Source organism: Fundulus heteroclitus, chromosome 4 (assembly GCF_011125445.2).
Source record: "Fundulus heteroclitus isolate FHET01 chromosome 4, MU-UCD_Fhet_4.1, whole genome shotgun sequence".
In the NCBI taxonomy this organism is placed as follows: Eukaryota; Metazoa; Chordata; class Actinopteri; order Cyprinodontiformes; family Fundulidae; genus Fundulus; species Fundulus heteroclitus.
Window position 1 is genome coordinate 15884241 of NC_046364.1, and position 20602 is coordinate 15904842.

The following is a 20602-nucleotide window of genomic DNA, read 5'->3' on the forward strand; positions in this document are numbered from 1 at the left end:
CGTCGTTCTGTTTCTGCTGCAGCATCTCTTTTGCGAGGCATCTCATCACCTGGTCCTTGTTCTGGAAGAGGCGCAGATTCCTCAACCTTCAGCTGCTCCCTGTTCTCAGGGCACGCTTGTTGCTCCTAATCCACGGGCTGAAGGCCTGAACACATATGGACTAACCCATGTGATCCCAGCACTTGTGTTCTGGTTTTAGATGAGGAAGAGTCGCGAGGAGAGAGCTACGCTGTCGATCGCCAGCCACGACAGGTGAAACAACACGGCCTGGCGTCGCTATATAGGGAAGAACGGCTGATGCGCCCGGTACCGACCCGCCGTCTGACCAGCTGATGAACAACACACACACACACACACACACACACAGGACACATGTCCCACCGGCAAGAGCATTGTTCGCACCAAAAGACACACAAATGCCATTAGAGACACAACTGACCAATACACTTGCTCACCAGAACTGGGAAGGAGCAAATACTTTGGATTCCTTTCCGTTCTATGTCGGCACACAGCTATTAAACGACTGTAGGTAAAACAAATAGCAGCAGAGTTGATTAACAGGTCGTCATCAAGCAGGCAGCAGAACTGTATCAAGTATTGCAGATTGATCTGCCTTATAATCTAGTTGAAATGATTAAGAGAAAACGATTTACCCCAGAGAAGTGTTTCAGAAACCTCAACAACACGGAAAAAAAGTTCAGCTGTTAAAAAAAATATATACATCAACCTAACAAGAGTACCTTTTCTTGTCTCTCTGCAGTTGTTTATTTTTGATAGATAACGGATACCGATAAATACACATAAAAACATGCTCACACCTCATGTTTTAATTTAGTCTGTTTGCATGATATTTTTTCTAAAGATTTTAAACTACACGCCATTTCCATAAATTGGGGTACCGGTTCCTATTTGGGCCAGCTGACTCTTAAGCAGAATGACATAATATGACTTTTTGATCAAAATAGTATAACCCACAGCTTGTCAAAATTATTTATGGAGGTCATTTAGCCACATTTTCTTACAGTAGGCCCATATTAGGAGGAGATTACAGAAAATGACATAACATCATCAGTGGTCAAAGTGTACATGAAAGACCCTACGGTGGGGTGGGTTGAGAGGGTGGGGGGTTCAATCCTTGGTAAGTTGGCTATTTTCATTCCCCAAAAAATCAGCAACAAAATGACTTTAACTTTAAACTTTAAAAGCGTTGTTTGTAGCAGTTCGTAAATCTGCCTTGTTGTTTTCTGCTTCGATATCTCATTCAAAATATAATTCCCACAAACACACTTTTAGTTTTATTGTTTAGCAGCAGTAGGTCTCAGAATTGTAATTATTCTCCACATTTATCTCCAATAATGGGGAGTCGCTGACAGTTAAAAAAAAAAAAAACACAGAGCTATCAAAAAGCGTGAATTAGTGGTGAGCCGAGAAATTAAAGACGGGAAAATGCTGCACAACTTCAATCAGCACCATTTGATCACAGTTCGAGTTTGTTCCGCTACAGCTAAACGTGTGTTTTGCGGATAATAATCAGTGATATTCGTGAACGTTTTGACGTCAGCTCCCCCAGCGAGCTGCTCGGTCGCTGATATATCACCCCTGTCTGTGTTTTTTCCTCTCACATCTGCCTGCTTTAAAGACCTGCTGACACCTCAGGAAAACATACGTCTCGCCGTTCGTAGAAGGCCTCTGGGTTCAGCATAGTTCAGCTACATCATTTACAGCAAAAGGATTGGATCGCCGATGATCCCATTTGTAAGAACGTCTATGCACTTACTTGATTTACTGGCGGCCGGCGTGAAGGAGGCGTTGCGACTTGTTGCTTGGCTCACAGCCGGGGGCGGAGGAGGCATGGTAGGTGGGGTGGACCTGGGCTGGGTTTTCACATCCGCAGGTGAATCTGGCATCGTTCCAGTCTTCTGCGCTCTGCTACCTGCCAGAGAAAAAAAAAAAAAAGAAAAAAAAAAAACACAAAAGGGGTAAAAAAAAAAATGAAGGTCCGGTTTTATGAGACAGCTGGTTAAAGAGGGGAGCACTGACATTTTCACCTGTGAGCCATCGATTGCTTCCCTAAACCAAAGAGCCTCATGCATAGAGCTAAAAGAGATCAATGCGCAGAGAGGAAATGGATCCAAACTTGTATTGTCTTTCGTGTTGGAGATTCATGGGGCCTGGGAGACCTACAGTAACACCTGCTCTCCCTCTCAGCTGCTGCTAACTGAGATCACCGCTCCCCCCCCTTCCCTCATGCTCTCTCCTTCACACATGCACAATCCATGTAGCAATGACATCCCAATCAGTGGCCCCCACCAACCCCCCTTCCCCCCTAGCACCCCACTGTAACCTCCAATCTCCGGACACACACACACACACACACACACACACGCTTCTCCGCCTGTCCCTTCTCGTTCCCCTGCCCAGACAGCCGGCTTGACAGCCAGCGACAAGTGCAGCTGGATCTGCTGCTGTCCATCACCGGGGCTGGCTTTCAGCAGAGCTCTGTCCTGCTACCAGAGGCTTCTGTCTCCTGCCAGACACGCTGCCAGCACCAAACAAGGCAAGGCCAAGCTCTGCAGCACGAAGGCAGCGGAGAGAAAAACCAAAACTCAACGGGGGTCCGAGGAGGCGCGTCCACGGGGGGGCCCGGCTTCAGCGCTTTTGCTCGTGGAAACGTGTGGCCGTGATCAGGCGTCCACGCGGTTCCTATGAAGTCCCCGTCGAACACAACATGCGCCGACTTAGAACAAATCTAAATCTATCTATGGAGCGTTGACTGTCTTGGTGTTTGTGTCCGCCTGTCGGTGCAGCTGCTGGAACCAGATCCTCCTGCAATTCAAACCTGAGCACAGAGTGTCAGAACTTTTTTTTTCAGTCCTTTGAGAGGATCGCTTTTAAGGATGGGAAACAGGAAATATCTGCGCTCCATACAGAGAAAGAACAATAGTGAAAAAAATATATATATTTTTTCAAAGTATCCTCCGGATGCATCAGGACATAGATTGGTGCCTTGCTCCAAATAAATGCTGCATATTCTTACTAAATGAATATAAACATTTATCATAAAAATCTTCTGCAGGAAAGCCATTACTCTAACTTATAAAAACAGATGTGAGCACAGAGTAGACTTAATGGGCCATTTGATGGTTCTTCTGCTGAGACACTGTGAACATAAGCATACACTTCCAGTGCTGTTTGTGTTTTCTTTTGTTGTTGCCTCCATACCAGCCCTTATTTCTCAAAAGAGCAGAAAAACGAGAAACAAATATGCTCTTTTATTCCTCCTCCTGGACATGTACAATATTTGAATCAGTAAACTTCTGTTTTAAGATTGTTTTAACTGTCCATCACATAAATGAATAATATAAAATGTACAATATGGTACCAGGATATGTGATCGACAGTTTTATCCTCATATCTGTTATTAAGGTCAACATTTCTTACTAAAAACTAATACTGTCAAAAACCTTTTTCTTGTTGCATTTTTTACACATAAAGTCCAGAATATGTATTATAAAGCATTGCATGTGTGGAGAACAGACGTGGGTTATCCAAGTTTAGCATGCAAAAAGCCTGTACAGAGACGAGTTCCAAGCATTTGCATTTGTAGCTCCACAGCACAGACTAATGCTTAAATAAAATCACCTGGTTTAAGTGAGCAAAATGAAGGGAAACCGGGCAGGGTTTTACTTTCTGATGCTGGATTTACCCACTTCTGCTCAAGAAGAGCAGAACATTTTGTTTCTCACTTGTCGTGGGGGCTGATATTTTCCAGTTTATCATTCATCACAGGTTAAAAACATATATGTGAAATGATTTTGGAGGAAAACTGGAAAGAGAACTGAACCAAGACAATGAAACAATTCATTCTTTCTTTCTTTCTTTCTTTCTTTCTTTCTTTCTTTCTTTCTTTCTTTCTTTCTTTCTTTCTTTCTTTCTTTTTTGTGATTCATTTATTCAAAATTGTTCCCACTAATCTAATGAATGATCCCTGAAACCCCACAAATGATATCAACATTTGCAGCAGGCAATGACATCAAACTATAACATATTATATAATGTATTCTCTTCATTTAATTTTCTCTTGATTTTCTGGAGAAAAAAAACAAAAAAAAACTAAAACTACATGAAAACTGCTTTAAACCTTTCTCTCCGCCTCGTCTATTATTATGGGAGAAAAGAAATGGGTTCGAAGTAACTTATCCTTCATCCTTTTGGAAATGTCATAATCCACATTCAAAAAAAACATGGCATAAAGAAAGCATCTGTCATCATTGTCCTCTTGGTGGCTTCGGAGATAATCTCTTGTACCCCATCCAAATAAAAAAGGGAGCCTAAACCCTGGCATCAGTGCCGTCGAGGTGAATGATCTAAAGCCCTGACCTTTATACCCAGTTTTAAATCCTGCGTGTGCTGCACCGTGAATGTATTCTAGTCGTCGGCTATCATTAAATTACTATCGCATAATTTGTTTTTCATTTCATGTGGACCAACCCCCCCCCCCCAGCATGTCAGTTGGCTTCAGTGCTCGCAGTAAGCCTATTTCTGAGAGCCCGCGTAGCAGCGTTCAACAGCTGGTGTCTGTATTTAAAGAGCGCCACACTGGAGTATGCTGTACGAGGGCCATTGACACAGTGATCCTCAAGAACACGAGGGGGGGGGGGCGCTCGGCTGTTTGGCCCATGCCAGACGCTCTGAACATAAACACGCAAAGAGGCAGACGGTGGGGGGGGCAGATGCTATAAATAGATGCCAACATTTTCTCTCTATACTACATTAAATGCAAGGACGGGCCTCCAAGATGCTGGATTCATCACGCCTCCTCTGAGTTTTTTTTTTTTCTCTTTCGTGAGTCAGACTGTGATCCCCTGGCCCGCGTGTGTTTTGTTTGAGTCCTCCGGCTACGCTGAAATGAACACAAGTGGAACTTGAGGGGCATGAGGAGGAGAGAGGAAAGGAAAGGAAAGGAAAGGAAAGAAGAGGAAAGGAAAGGAAAGTGCGGGAGGATAAGGGGACGGTCATGTCTGTCTGCTCCCACTGTAGGATTATGGACAGCTGTTTAATCTGACCAGCTACAGAGACGGGACACACACACATGCACATCATGCTCTGGATTTTTACTTTTAATACATTAGGAAGTCTGCTCTGTCTGAAGCCACCATATGCGGTTGCATTGTGCTTCGCGCTGAAGGACAAAAGTGTGCACACCAGAAAGAGCGAGGCGCGAATCACCTGGAGAAGTTGACCCGCTTCGGAGGTTCGGCTCTAGATTTTCCAACACGCACGTCTGAAAGGAGCCACTTTGAAAGCGGCGCGGGGGTGAAAATAGATCCACTCAATTCTACCGCCATCTGTCCTAAATACTCCTGCATATTAGGCTGAAAATAAACCCGTACGGTACAATTATTACCTACCTTGCTGCCGCTGCTGCTGCTGCTGCCTATGCTTGTTTGTCTGTGTTTCTGAGAACAGCTGTATGTCTGCACAGTTTGACGTAATCGGGCCTAAAAGATTGCTCACCAAAGAAGCAGTCTGCGTTCTAAAAATGTTCTCCTGTCTTCTGCTCTCCGCTTGTGCCATGATGAAACGAGATGAAAAACAATTCACTGCGAGAGGCACTAAACCGCAGAGAGCACGCGGAACAACTGCACGCAGGCGGTTCAGTGGATTTATTTTATTTTTTATTTTTTTTTAACTTTCCTGAAGTCCTCCTGGAGTCTCCTTCAGGATTTAAAGACGGCGTCTCGTTGGTAGCCCCCTCAAAAAATAAACAAACGTGTGAAAATGACTTAACGTGGTATTTTCATCCCAGTGATGGATTTCATCTCGTTTTTTTACATCTCAATCTGTGTGTGCACCGTACGTATGTGTGCACGCTCATATGCATTTCCACTGGAAATACAGCTGCAGCTTATTAGCTGTGGCTAACCGCTGCAGAACAGTTCCCTTAAAAACCCCTCGTCTATTCAATCTCTGGTATTCCACAGAGACACAGTCAGTGACCACATAGGCCTAAAACTCCCTGTCTCTCTCTCTCTCTCTCTCTCTCTCTCTCTCTCTCACTCGCTCGCTCTCTGTCTTTTGCTCCCGCCCTCCCACTGTAATTCCCCCAGTCTCTAGGAATGCTGTTGTTTTTAATTTCTCCCAGCTGCTCTGGCTGGCTGCCCAGCCGCCTGCCTTTCCACATCTGTTCCCTATCAGGCCGCTGTGGAGTCCACACAAACAGAGAATAAGCCCCCCCCCCCCCGCCCCCCCTTCTACTCCCCCCCTAAGGCCTTTATATCAAAACATTTTGGGATTGTAAACCCTGCGCCTCGGACATGAGACTTATTGACGCAGCACCGCCCACATTTTATATCACCAGCAGAAAATGGCGCTGTATGGTTTTTTTTTTTTATTTAGGGGAAACAATACAGTTGGCCCAGAACCAAAATCCCATCTGACGGCTGCAAAGAGCAAAAACAAGCATGCTTTCTACGTGTGCCAAAGAGCTCTGTGTTTTGGACTGCGCCTGTTATCCGAGAGAGATCGGATATTCCGTCGCAGGTGAGACGGGAACGCGTTTATATCGCGTCTGTCAAGGAGGGCAGGATCCCAGACGGGTTCATCTTTGGGGCGATTTGGAGTTCAGAGTCTTTAAAGCCCTCACTAATGACATGCGCGTTTAGACGTTTGTCTGTGTAAGTGAATGCGTTTCGGCTACTTGAGCCTTAACTAAACTCTTAACCCTGAAATGGGCTGTTCCTGGTGGTGGGGTCGGGTGGGGGGGTCCAATTCTTCCTCATAAACGCACACAGAAAGCAGCTCCAAGTCTGGATTTTTGTTGAGGACGCAAACACAGACATTTTCCCCTGTTACTCGAGAATCACTGTGACACTGCACACGCAGAGCCGGCTGAACAAACATGTTAGGCAAAAAAACAAAGCAGGGGAGTAAGAGGACTGGGGTTATGGGGGCGGAGGGGGGTGGGGGTGGGGGGGGTCATCTGTTCTTCCCGCTAAGCGCTGAAAAAAAAGCCGTACCGCCTTTGATCAGATTACAGCAATCAAATCACGGAGAGGTCAACAGCTTTTTCAACTCAAAAGCATCCAGATCTTCTTTTATTGGTTAAACTGGCAAGAAAAGGCAGGACTACCTTTAGAGGACAAGCGGGGACGGGAATGATGAATCAAAGGCAATTTATCCGGGGCCAGAGGTGCCGAGGTTAGAGGAGTTGTATTTCTGTCTCATGGAGCTGCAGGGATTCTGTCATACCGAGCCTATATCGGCGAGAGCTGTTGATGTAATTGTATTGAAGTTCTAGCGACCATCTGTTCTCCTTTGGGAGGGCCCGGCTCCTCTTGTCGGCAGTGAAGTGGTTATGTGCAGCATATCACTGCTGCCGACGTGCTCACGGAGAAAAAAAAAAACTTCCTTTTCAGATTTTCCCAACGGCTGCTAATAAAATCCAGATGCTAGACTGGAGCTGTTTCTGCCTCCCTCCCCGCCTCCTTTCTCTCCTCCCTCTCTATCTTCTGTCCCTCTTCGTGTTTTCTCTCGTTCCCCTCTGCTCCTCCTCGCTCTCCTGTCCTGCTATGTCGCTAATCATTTCTTTGACTCTTTTTCTCCCTCCTCTCCTCCCAGCACCCTTACCCTCTCTTGCCCCCCCAGCCAGCCAGCCATCCATCCACCATTGCCTCCTTCTCTTCTCTCCAGCCACTAAGCCCAGAGCCATTCCTAAATAAAGGAAAGTATTTGTGACATTTGGCCGAGGCAAACCGTTGCCAAGAACAACTCCTCAACTAGCCAGACGCATCTGGACGTCGGGACCGCACAGGGCACCGACGCCGGCCGTTCCATCACACGTGCGCAGAAAAACACCCCGTGAGCTTCCATGCTGCAACCGTGAAGCTTGTTTTCACATCACGCCGAAAAAAAAAAAAAAAAACTGCAATTCTCTCCAGACAAGTTTGCAGCTGCAAGTCCAAAATCTCAGTTGTACTTGTTAGTGTGCTGTTTTACACTTCACCCGGCACTAATACACAGAAAACGCAGTTTATATGCATAATAGTGCAAGAACACGACGACTTGCATGTATTCTGTGCATGCATACGAACGACATTTGGGAGCATCCTTGTGTGTGTGTGTGTGTGTGTGTGTGTGTGTGTGTGTGTGTGTGTGTGTGTGTGTGTGGCTCCAGGGTCCCTGTGTGAGAGGAGCTGAACACCTGAACATCAATAACTGTCATGTGGGCCACCTGGGACCCCACAGCCAGCTTGCACCACGGGCGCACAGCCATCACCAGCACAGCTGCCACAGAGCAGGGAGGGGGGGGGGGGGGGGGGGGTGAGGGTAGAGGCAGGCAGAGGGGGAGAGAGAGAGAGAGAGCGAGAGGCAAGAACTGGGGGAGGATGCAAGACTGAAACACACACATGAGGACTTGACTATCTGAACGCGTTTGCATCTGGGATGGGAGTGTAGGGACAGACAGACATAAGAGAAAAGGAGAATTTACACGTAGCTTCTGGATGAAGGAGAAAAATCCTCCTTTGTTCTCGCTCGTTTACATCCTCGCCTCCTAATCTTGTCGGCAGCGAGTCTAATTTTGCCAGCCGAGAGCTCAGCCTCGGGCTGTCGTAAACTAACATTTGATCAGGCGTTCTGTTCTCCTCCGCCTCTTCTTCGACGAGCTCCATCAGTCGAGACACGCGTCGTCTTAACGTCTGGTTTGCCGTTTACGCAACGGAGGGTGAGACGGTAGTGGGAAAAGAGTCTGGGTTCTGGGCCACGCAGCTAAACTTGTTGAATAATTTAAGGGCACGTGAGGTAACGATGCTTCAACAAGCCGAAATCGACCTGCAGGGAGACAGTGTGGGGTGAATTTTGGTCTGCGAGGCTTTCATTCAGTTCACTGAAACCTTTTTATCTGAGATACAAGAAAAGTTTCATAACCTCTTGTTACAGGAGATACACTGCTTACTCTAAATAAAAAAAGGGGGGGGGGGGTTAGAATATAACTAATAAAACTGGTTTACTAAGTTGCATACATGCCTTTCTCTATGTAGTAAAATTCCCCATCAGGTTTTAAAATGTTGACAAAATCAGCTGAATAGTAGCTAACTATTGAGACCATGTGCGCTCATCTAGTTAGTCCTGAATATCAAAAAGGATCATAATAGAAATGGGTTTTGGGCTAAGACATAAAAACAAAAATCTAAAATGGTAATAAAATGTTGAAATATTTTCTTACAAGATACTTTTTCTCTGGAAACCACAGGTGAGACGTGTCGTTCCGTGGCAATTACTGCCTCACAGCTAAGAAGCTGGACAACGCTCGCTACAAATAATAGCTAACTGCTCAGGTAAATCCTAATCAAAATGTTTTATGAAGGACCTGTTACCATAACAAAATAGTTGATGTTGTAAGTCCCTAAACAACTGCGAACATTCAGGGACACTGAGATAGTGGACTTTTACAAGCCCCTGGGTGTTCACCTGAGACAGGAATCACGACACTGATGCTCTTTACAGGGAGAGTCCTGAAGACCTTGTTGACTCTGTGGTGGCATCAGCTTCTGTCATATTGTCTGTTGGAGCGAAAGCCTGTCTACAGCTGAGAGGATGAGGTTAGATAAGCTCATGAGGAAGGTCAGCAGTGTCCTAGGATGCCCCCTCGACCCAGTGCAGATACTGGGAGACAGAAAGAGTCTAGCGAATTTGACATCACTGATGGACAATGTCTTCCACCCCATCTATGAAGCTGCTGCAGAACCAGAGAGCTCCTCTGGAGATGGACTGCTGGGTCCTAAATGCACAAAGGAGAATTTTTGCAGGTCCTTCCTACCCAGCCCATTTTTACAGTTTTATATTTTGTTATAAAATGTCTGTTATTGTTTTTAGCTATTTTTATGCACAAAATAAATGTACATTTTAAATCTGAGTGTGCTTTAAGAACTGCTGTATTTTTATTACATCATTCATTTGCTCATAGTGTACAGTCTCTTATTCTTATTTTTCAGCATTTGTTTTACCTTTCTGGGAATCTGCAGGCTTCCATTTGCCTGTCACTTTGCTGCTGGTACACCTGAATTCTCCCACTGTGGAACAATATAGGATGTTTTTATTCAATTTCCTACAAAATGTTAAATATCATAATAACTATACTATTTGATAACCTCAAAAGTGCCTTTTAATAGTGCAGACTTTCCTAACCCTTCTTTGCTTTGGAAATGCCAACCTGCTGATTGCAATTTCCGCACAATTTCCGTAAACAAAATTCAATAATTTAACACTGAAAACGACAAAAAAAGGCTGTAAGGTGAAAGGAGTAGCCTTATTTATGCGTCAAAGCCTTTTTTTAACCTAAGCACGCACATCAAAATATTGTTTCAAAATTGTCCGAGCACGCTCGCATTGAGCGCATTCCTACAAAACGAGCTCCCCGATCCAAACACCTGCAGCCTGAGCCAACGCCTATTAGCTCATCAGGCTTTTAATTACTCTGTTAATTGCACACAGGCAGCATGAAGGGCAGCCTGGGAATAGGGTAAGGGGAGCCTCCTGAGGACCCAGCCTGACAAGCCTGACAAAGAAAGAGGAGTTTTTTTTGTTTTGTTTTTTTCTCTTCTGCCAGCAGCGGCAGCCACAACACCGCGGCTCAGGAGGCTGGGAGGAGAAGACAACCAGGAGACATCAGCTCTGAGTGCCTCGTCAGCAGCACGGAGTGATATCACCTCCTGTTCTCACCGGCGAGGCCCGCAGGCCGAGGCTGAGGGCCGAGTGAGGAAGGAGGCTGGGGGGGGGGGGGAAGGCGAGACAGATAGGCTGAGCAAAGAAAGTTGTGCTACATCTGTGAGCCACATCTGGATTAGTTCGTATTGGTCACAGGAGAGGGAGGGAGGGAGGGGGGGTGGGTGGGGGCCGGCTGAGAGGAGCAAGCGTGGGAATGTCCCACTGTAAAGTTTTAGGGCACAGGGGCTTACTGTACTTGTGGGAGAGTTTGGAGGGAGTCTCCGCAGAGCGACCCCGTCTGTCACAGAGCTCAGCCTCTTAACACAAACATCCTCCTAACTGTGCAAACTACACACACACACACACACACACACACACACATGAAACGGCGAGGACGGCTCTAGAAACCCTTTTTCTCGGGGGTCACTTCGCTCGTACCCTTCATCCTCCTAACGTGTCTTTTCTGCATCTCTCCCCGGCAGCAGATGTCCTTCCCTCCATTCCTTCCAGGAGCGCTGTTTGAGGAGGTGTGTCCAGGAAACGGTGGCCGACGCCGGCTTCCTGTGTGACAGGTGTGCGACGGAGGCCTGACAGCTGCTGTCCTGTTCTCACTTTCCTCTCTGTGTTTTTTTTTTTCTTCCTCCGCCTCGTTCTAGCCAGCTGCATCAGAGAGCGGCTCTGTTTGTTCTTACATCACTGCCGCTGCCTGCTGATTTATGGAGCACAGAAGTCTCAGATTAGACCCTGGCAACACACACACACACACAAACACCCACCCACACACACACACGCACGCATCAGAGCGAACGCAGCATCTTTTTTCTCATCGCAGACCCCGGCGCGTCGCATGTTTCGAAGCGCTTTGTGCGCGGCTAAAACCTGACACTGAGCTGTCACTAACCGCTAAGACGGGAAAACAAACAGGAGATTAGTCATTCTCCGGCTTGATGCCTTGTATTTCATTTCGTTCTGTGTTAAATGTCTGCTCTGTCACCGTGGAGCTGTCAAGCGCGCTGACAAAACTGTCTGCAGCCCGAACTGCTCCCCGGCCTGCCAGCGCTCTCATACCTCTTCATTTGGCCTGCAGGCACACCGACAAAAAGCAGCTGACGTTATCCAGGCCCTGGCTGGTGGGGCGCTGTGCATCATCACGCAGGACCCCATCGTTTTCACACACACACACACAGACCACTGAGAAATGTGGTGGACTGCTGAGAGAATGGGGTGGGGGTGCATTTAAGTGACAGGTTAGAGAGGAGCTTGGACAGTTTCTCCATTTAGCCAGCAGCCTGCTCATGCTAGAAGCTGCCGAAATAAGTACCAGCTATTCCTGCGGGACACGATCCGACTACAGGACGTAAAAAAAAAAAACCCTCCTAAAAAACAAAGTGAGCTTGGGAAGAAAGGGGACGACTGGTGTACCAACGAAATGCTCATTATATGAGCCGGTCGGCCAATTAACACGGCCCACTGTCATGTCCTGGTCAAACAAAACTCACAGCAAACATCCTCTCACAATAAGGAAATGTATCTTTGTTAGATTGTGTTCATGTTTGCTAAATATACGTCCGACAAAATATGAGATAGTCGACAAGAAATCGTAAGAATTGAATGGAAGTATCAAGTGTCACCCTGTTCAGCTTTATTTTATTGTGATTTGTCTCTTTTTGGTCAAGATTAAACAAAAGGGACGTAGAACAATAAATCGATACCCTCTGGAAAACATCGGTACACCGCAGCAAAAAAATTGCCCTGACAGCATTGATTACGATTAACCCGCTTTTGATTCTTTTTATTCCCACAACGTCCCCACGCTGATAATGTGATGGGGATTGTGCTTAAATTTAATACGCAGCTTGACTCTTTTTTATTTTATTATTTTGCAAGATCTGGAGCAAATACTGCCAAAGTAATGAAGTAATGATGTTGCAGAGGCAATGGGTTCCCCTGTAACATCATTTTCAACTCTAAAAGCTTGGTTAAAAATGTAAACATACACCTACACATGCATTAAATACTTGTCAGGGACTTGGAGGATAAAGTGCTTAAGGAGTGATTTAGATATTTAATCATCTTTTACTTGACTCTTGTCTAGTTTCACGGTTAAAACCGGTCATCTTTGTGGGGTTTAGACTACGAAGATGACGACACAGAGTGATAGCATGCCAGTTGTGTCTGTTAAATGGCGAATATACCCCGGTTCTGTTTACCTGAAAGCCTAGACTCACTGGACACCATCAAGCAGAACTATTTGTTGTACCTTTCGTAATAACTTTGCTCATCAAAGTGACTACGGCTCTTTGACACATTAAGAAAATCTGTGACCTCCCTTTCAATGCAGTGTATGTGTCTTTGCCCTGTTAAAACGTCAATTTATATCGAGGGCATCCAGTTTGCCTGCATGTGTTTTTGTGGATGTGTGTGAGTTAGGAGAGAGAGAGAGAGAGAGAGAGGAAGGAAGGCTGGAGCCGAGATTAAGGTCTGTGCGACTGACTGGTAACACAACGGCACTCAGCTGCTCAGCTTCCCATTTGAAGAGACGGAACCATCTGTGTGGCACAGGATCTGTTTCCAGGAGATAACGGCATTTTTAATTTTGCAAATAACGTAAGGAGACAAACAGAGCGAACGCGACAGACATGCCTTCCTTCCCGCTCTGTGGCTGCGCACTCCGGCGTTGCAGCAACTTCCTAAGATTTCCAGGGAGCGGACCTCTTTGGAGAGGTCCGTGTCCCCTTTCTGCGCTTGTTTACCCCCTTTGATTGTGATAAAAAGCCCCCATTTGCGTGGCAAAAGGGGAAAAGGGGGGGATTCATTATGCAAGGTAGCGGGGATAATACCAGGTTCCCATTTTCTCTGTTGACCTGTCCTCTTGGCTTGATTAAAACAGAGCTACTGTAGATTAGCCCAGCTGTTTCCTCAGTCTGACTCTGATCTGGACACACTTCCTACCGTGAAGTCGGCGAGGCGGGAGGTGAGACAGGGCAGCCAGGAGGCTGAGAAAGAGAGGGCAAAAAAAAAAAGAGGTTGAAGGAGGGTCAGAGATCAGCGGGCATGCAGGGAAGTAAAAGGTGAGGACAGAGAGCAGGAGGTGAATCTGGCACACACTGAGGAAGGGAGGAGGAGGATGTGTTGTTTTTTTTCCTGCTTGCATGTAGCTGTCAACAGATTATTTGTTGAGACATTTATCTATTCATTTCTTCGATCGGGATGGTTAATCTGGAGAAAACAACTTAAATCCCGATCCGTGCACATCTTGCTCGGTGAAAAGTGTAAAGAGCGATACTCCTAACACAGTTGTGGCTCTCGCTCGGCCTCCGCCCTCCGCTCGGCTCCCACGCTGTGCCGCCAGCGGGCCAAGCATCCAGAGAGTGTGTTTCTCATTCCATCAGATGTTGGGAAGCTGCCTCGCTTCTCGACTCTGGTCTCTGACATTCTCAATCTCCCTGGAGGAGCTGGCCAGCCTTGTCGCAGTAATATCAAACACATGTGGAGCAGGGCAGAGCGGACCAGCGCGCACACACACACACACACACATGCAACGAGGGACTGGGGGCCTGAGGGCTGCCAGAACCTGACTGTTCTTCCTCAGCATGAGACTACATAACAGGACAGCATTTACCAAGACAGTCACCTCTTATGGCTGACATTATGTACAGAAAACGCATATTATAAATAACTATAGCTTTATTATTATTTTTGACTTAATTGCACTGTAGAAGCAGAGTTACCCAGAAGCACCCAGTCCTGCTCAACAATCTCTCCATATGTAAAACAACAAAGTCAAACCAATGCATTCACAGTCAATATCGCACCATTCCACATCACGTCAGTGTCTTCTGTGTTTTTATGAGCTCACACTCAGACCCAGCTATTGCAAAAGATTTCACTGTTTGAAGCCTTTCTATTCCTCACTTTGGGCTACTCTCTGCAGCTATTTATTCACTCACAAAAAAAAAAAACATTTATGCAATTATTTAACAGGAGATGGCACTGTGTAAAGTGTCTGACCTCCGCTAATGAGAGGAGAATTTCTCCCCGTGATCTTGAATGGCATGTAGGCCAAAACCAGATCGAATATTTGGAATACTTAAAACAAAAGCATGAAGTATGCCATTCTGATAATCACATTGCTCTTTGTTCGATATTGGATTTAAAATACAACAGTGAACGTTTGGTTCACTCGCACACGCGAGAACAAATGCACTGCATGTGCAATTATTGCACAATAATTTAAAAAAAATAGCGCAATGATGATTTCGGCTGAGACAGGCACGCATTCTCTTCACTTCTCCATTTCCCCACCTGTCATTGCAATGCAAACGCTTCTCTCGGTGTGACTATTTTACAGCGCACCGTCATCTGTAGCAGGTGTGGGCATCCACTGCAGCGAGACTCCATCCAACAGGCTCAACTTCTTATTAGCATGCAAAGCAGGAATTGCTGACACTTGGAACATAATGGCCAACATCTATTGCATTCCAAACAGTCCTTTGCAATAATAATGTTGCACACTGTGATTTTGCAGCGGTGACGTATTGTGCAGCCCTGAAATGCACTGTGCAACTTTCTGTCACTGCTGTGACCAGACGTACTTAATAAATAGTCACCGGTGTCACAAAACAAGTAAATATGAACTAAAGATAGGAATACATTCTTGGTACGGTTGTTTTTTTTTTTTACAATAATCTGCAGTGTAGTTATTGTTACTTGTATAAATGTGACTCAAGGATCCTTTATCATAAAAACATTTTTTTTGGGTCGTTTTATTGTCAATAGAGGCCGAATGAAGTCATTCACCTCCTCCTTTGCCAACCAACACCGCCAGAGATGGCATCTAAGTGAGGAAGCCGCAGTTTTTTTTTTTTTTTTTTTTTTTTTTAGCCAATCAGAAAGAGAGGGCCGTCCGATCCCTTTCAAAAGGTGACAAATATGAAATATATAAACCCGTGGACCTGTTTGTTGACTTACACAAACACATGTAAACAGAAGCTGCAAACCGGCCTGTTATTTTTGGCTGACGCCTCCATCGCTCTGCTTGTGACGGCCCAGGTGTCTGCGCTGCGCTGACCACCTGACCGGCTCGGCGGCGCACGCTCACGTCTCCCGCCCACCCAGGGCCATCTGCTCGGCTCATTAATTATGAGGCAGCCGGTTTCACCTGCACTGCCCCGCATTCAGATCACAATAATTAACCACACACAAAGCCGGGCTCAACAAGCCCACGCAATCATATGGTAAACACAAACCGAGCCGGGGGTCCAGATCCTGCAGCCGTCATTGAAAGACAATGGAGATGAGTCTCTCTCTTTTTCTTTTCTTTTACCCCCCCCCCCCCCCTCTATTCGCACAGAAACTTTTATCTTTCAACATCATCTTGGTTTCTGTCCTTAAACGCTTGACAGACCCTGAAGCAAAATCTGGCAACCCTGGCTGATAAGGGCACAAAATGTGACACAAGTGTGTCGTTAACCAGTGGATGCTCGGCTCCTCTGATGACCCCTGCAGAAAACAGGTTTCCTTATCTCCTTGTCTGGCGGCATGCTTCCAGTATATAAAAAGAGAAGACATCCGAACCGCGCACCTGTGGTGGATGGTGAGCTGAATAAACACTCTACAGGCTTGGGGGTCATAATGAATGGGGCTGCCTTTTTAAGAGAGCTCCTCAGTGATGAAGTGGGGACATCTGCCTTAGCGGGGCGGAAGGCCCTTGCTGATCAGAGGGAGGAAGAGATGCTCTCTTGGCGGTGATGAAGGAATATAATGTGCGGTGAGGCAGGGTGTCTGCACTGCGGTTTCACCTCAGCAACCTCCCCATCCATTGTTCGAGACTATCATCAGCTCTTTAATTATTCAGATGATATTTACCAGGGCCAATTATGCTGGGGTTTGTGTCCTGCAGAGAAAATGGCCAGAGTGTTTTACTGTTGCACTTAGAGGAAGAAGTTCGCTGCTGAAGCTGTTCAAGTGTGTGTCTGTGGGGGTTGGAGGAGAAGGGGTTGGCTTAATTTGTTGCTTTACGTAGAGTTGTTATAAACCCGTTCAAATATCTCAGTGTCGCAAATTGTTTATCGTGCGAGGCAAATTGCCCGGTGTTCTCCTCATTAGCAACGTCAGCACGGGGACACGCGTCCGACTCAACCGGAGAGAGGATTCCTGTCTCCCTGCTATCTTTTGCTCCACACAAAAGCAGCAATGATGCACTACAACACAAAAGGTGGAAGGGGGGGGGGGGGGGGGGGGGTTACACTGGAGGCGGCACACAGTTCGGTCCAGAGCAAATGACTGCATTTATCCTCTCACACCCATCACCTTTGTGCAGCATGGATGGACACTGAAATCACAGAGAGGAGAGAGCTTTGGTGTCATCACTTTGTCTCAGCACCTCTTTGATGTGCAGCACAGACCGCCGGGCGATGCAACTCATGACCCCCTCTTTTGTCCCCCCCCCCCCCATTTTCAGACACTCAAAATCTGCTCGAATAGGACTTAAATCAACCGAATAAACACGCAAAGGATAAAAGCATGCAAAGCCGACATGAAGACTGCAAATTAATTATTATTTTTTTAAGTAGAAAAAACATCCGTTTGTGTGTGCGTGGTTATATTAGTCTGCTCCCTATATCTTTACAACTGCTAAGCAGCCCCAGCATACGGAAAATCGTCAAAATGCATTAAAAAAAACCACGTTACCACGCCATCCCAATTTACACAGTCACATTAACAAGCTTCCCAACAACGCTCAAATGAACCGGAAAGTTTAAACTTGACCTTTTAACAAATTTGAGCGTTCAAATATGAAACACAGCTTGCATTTTATAGACTCTCATGAGCTCCAGGTCCAATCAAAAACCCTTTGTTTCCTTGCAGTTTGAGTGTGCAAGTTTCTTTTTTTTTTTTTTTTTACTCACTTTGTGAAGGTCGAGGTCAAGCTGGGCGATAATCCACACCAAATAGCTTCTTAACAGGGGGGGGTTTATATCGCTTCAATCCTCATCGTTTTTTTGAAAAATAAAAAATAAATAAAATAAAAAACAAAGCCTTTGTTGTGTTATTCCCTTTTCCCCTCTACCTTTAAAAATGTATCATGGTTTGAAAATGTTTAACTATCCTTTGGGTGCTCAAATGGGGTCCAGGTTAAATAAGTCAGAGGCTGTGAGGTATTTATCTTCTTGGTAAACGATAAAAGAAGAAATAAAACCAAAGCCAGGGCTTTTTTTGATCCTTAGGAAAACTGCTGTCTTTGGTTTTTCAGTCTGAGATATATATATTTAGCATTTGTTAAAACAAACAAACAAACAAAAAAGCTTCTTGTGTTGGCGATGCGACAGAATCAGAACTTGTCCCATTCGTGTAAATCCGCTCTCTGGCACTTTCTGATCATCCCAGATAGACAAAACAGCACAGTGTCATTTCCACGGTAATAAAGAGGTCCCTTTTGTGTTCGGATCTAACATAGCAAAAGCAACCAATCTGTCACCGTAAGTCCTAAATTTCTCACCATGTGAAGTCGCATTAAGATGCAGATCTTCAAGGCTGCAGGGTGCGTCTATTATCCCCCCCCCGCGACACAACTTTACAGTCCTCTAAACTCACAGTTTAGCCACAGTCCGTGCTGTCAGGAGCAAGTTCGCGTAAATCCAAACGGGAAAATGTTTTCTCTCTTCTTTTTTTTTCTGTCTCCCCTCGCTTGATTGTTTTGCAGAATGCGGACAGGCTGCTCCACCTCCACGTTTCTATGTTCGGTGCTTGTCCTCCTCCTCCTCCGACGCGCCGATCCTCCGTCGAGCTGCGCTCAGATGGTGGCGTGGTTAAAGCCTCACTTCCAGCGGACCATTAAAAGCGCTGTCATCGGAGCCGACCAGGAGAAGGCTTCTCTAGCCGTCAGTACACGGTGTTGGGGAATTTTTTTGGGACTTGTTATGTCCCCGGTGATGAGTGGAGCCAGGCGAGCTCACTGTGCGCAATAACCGCGGCGCTCTCCTCCTCCTCCTCTCTGTGTCCTCGCTGTAGCCTTCTGTCTGCGTTTAAACACCATCTGGAGCTCCTAACGCGCTCGCGAGTCTATCTCTAGAGAGGAGAGACGAGGAGAAGAAGGGAGCGAGAGCGAGCGAGAGGAGAGCGAGGAGAGCGACGAGAGGAGCGAAGCTAGTGCGTGATCTCTCATAGTCTCTATTATATCTTCTCTCTATTCTATCTCTCTCTCTCTCTCTCTCTCTCTCTCTCTCTCTCTCTCTCTCTCTCTCTCTGATCTCTCTCTCTCTCTCCCGGAGTATCATCAGAATTGAAAATTGGCAACTATTGCACAAGAACCCCTTCTAAGCAGAGGGAGATGAGCTCATATTGTTGCAAATCTAGTCAAATAAGGCCACGTTCCAAAGTATCTTACATATTAAAACACTTGCAAGACGATACGCTTTTGCGATTTGAACAGTTCAAGGATAAAAAATCGAAAAAAAAAAATCTTTATCTAAACTGTTCTAAACAATATGCCTTACTTCATTATTTCAGCTTCAGATCCCTACAGAAGCGCATGAGAAGAGCTGAGCCAAACTTTTACCGTTTCGCCACCTGCCGGTGGGGGCCGCTGTTTCCCCATATCAGGGCTTCATGGAGAAGAACAGCAGCAGCGCTCTGGAGATTTTATTTACTTTATCTAACACTATAATGAGCACTTTCTAGGGGCGCAATAAATGCAAAAAAAAAATAAAAATAAAAAAAAAATAAAAGATTGCGCCTGCAGGCATGTGAGTAAACAGGGAACATTAGCCTGTAAATGGGACATTCTTTCCCGGTGCTGAGACACCATGAAGAGTCACCTCACAAGTCTGATGTGAAGATGGGGAGCAGGACCATGGACCAGAGTTGGTTGTTACACTTTTTATTCCTGCATGAATATGTCACCAGTCAAACATGCCTAAATAGCAGCTCCTCCATTAAATTAAAGGCGCTGACTCAGGATGGGTAAGGGCTTCATTTAGGAAATATTTGTAACAGCAATAATCAAAGGGATAGTTCAGACTTTCTGAGTGACGCTATGTCAAGGGAACTGTCAGAAGTAGTTCCCCTTGTGGAAGACAGATGTCATATTGCCGTCACTGAGCGGTGAAAAGTTAACAGCTATCCATAAATTACCTATACCTGCTTATCTGTGCAGGGCTGCTGGTGCCTATCGTCATGTGGTCATTGGGAAAGAGGCAGGTGGACACACACACACACACACACACAGACACACACACACACCTTAGGCCAATTCAGAGAGACCAATTAACATAACATAGTTATAACATGGTTGTGTTTTTGGACTGTGGGAGGAAGCCGGAGTACCCAGAGAGAACCCACGCATTCAGAAGGAGAACATACTCCAGACCCCAGGCCAGGTTTTGAACCCAGGCCCTATTCTTGCTGCAAGGCAGCAGTGCTACCAACTAGCAGCTAGTCAGAATGATTTAAAACAACTCAAACTGAAAATGTTCATACCTGGGTGATATAGCGCTAGAGGGTATTCCATTTCTACACTTTCTTTCTTTCAAACTGTTTTAACTTTTTTTTCTGCTGGTTTGTCAGTCCAACGCGCATGTAACAATAAAGTCACATGCATGCTATGACTGTGATTAAAACGGATTAGAGAGGAGAAGCTGATTGTGTGGGATTTTGTGGGAGAATGTCACCTGAGCAACAACAGGAATAAGAGATATCTTCCCGGGTTTTGCAGTATTCTTGGATCTCAGCCTCAGTCGACCTGACTTAAATGCTTTATCGGGGAAGCTGCTCAGAGGAGAAAAATCAAACAGCGACTGGTGAAAGTGTGGTCTTTCCCCACTTAATGCTTGCAGGGTCAAAGGGCAGTAGTTGGAGGATGAAATGGGCTATTCCCATACGAGGGCACCAGTCC

At 45.8% G+C, this 20602-nt stretch overlaps 1 protein-coding gene across 1 annotated transcript in view; it reads right to left on the reverse strand.

Moving 5' to 3' along the window:
• The window catches only part of cbfa2t3 (CBFA2/RUNX1 partner transcriptional co-repressor 3), a gene marked incomplete in the record, with an annotated part of 80483 nt that overhangs the window by 14223 nt on the left and 45658 nt on the right, over positions 1-20602 (reverse strand). The window contains 1 exon segment of the mRNA XM_036136160.1: positions 1778-1933. Within this exon segment, the coding sequence (XP_035992053.1) occupies positions 1778-1933 (156 nt within the window).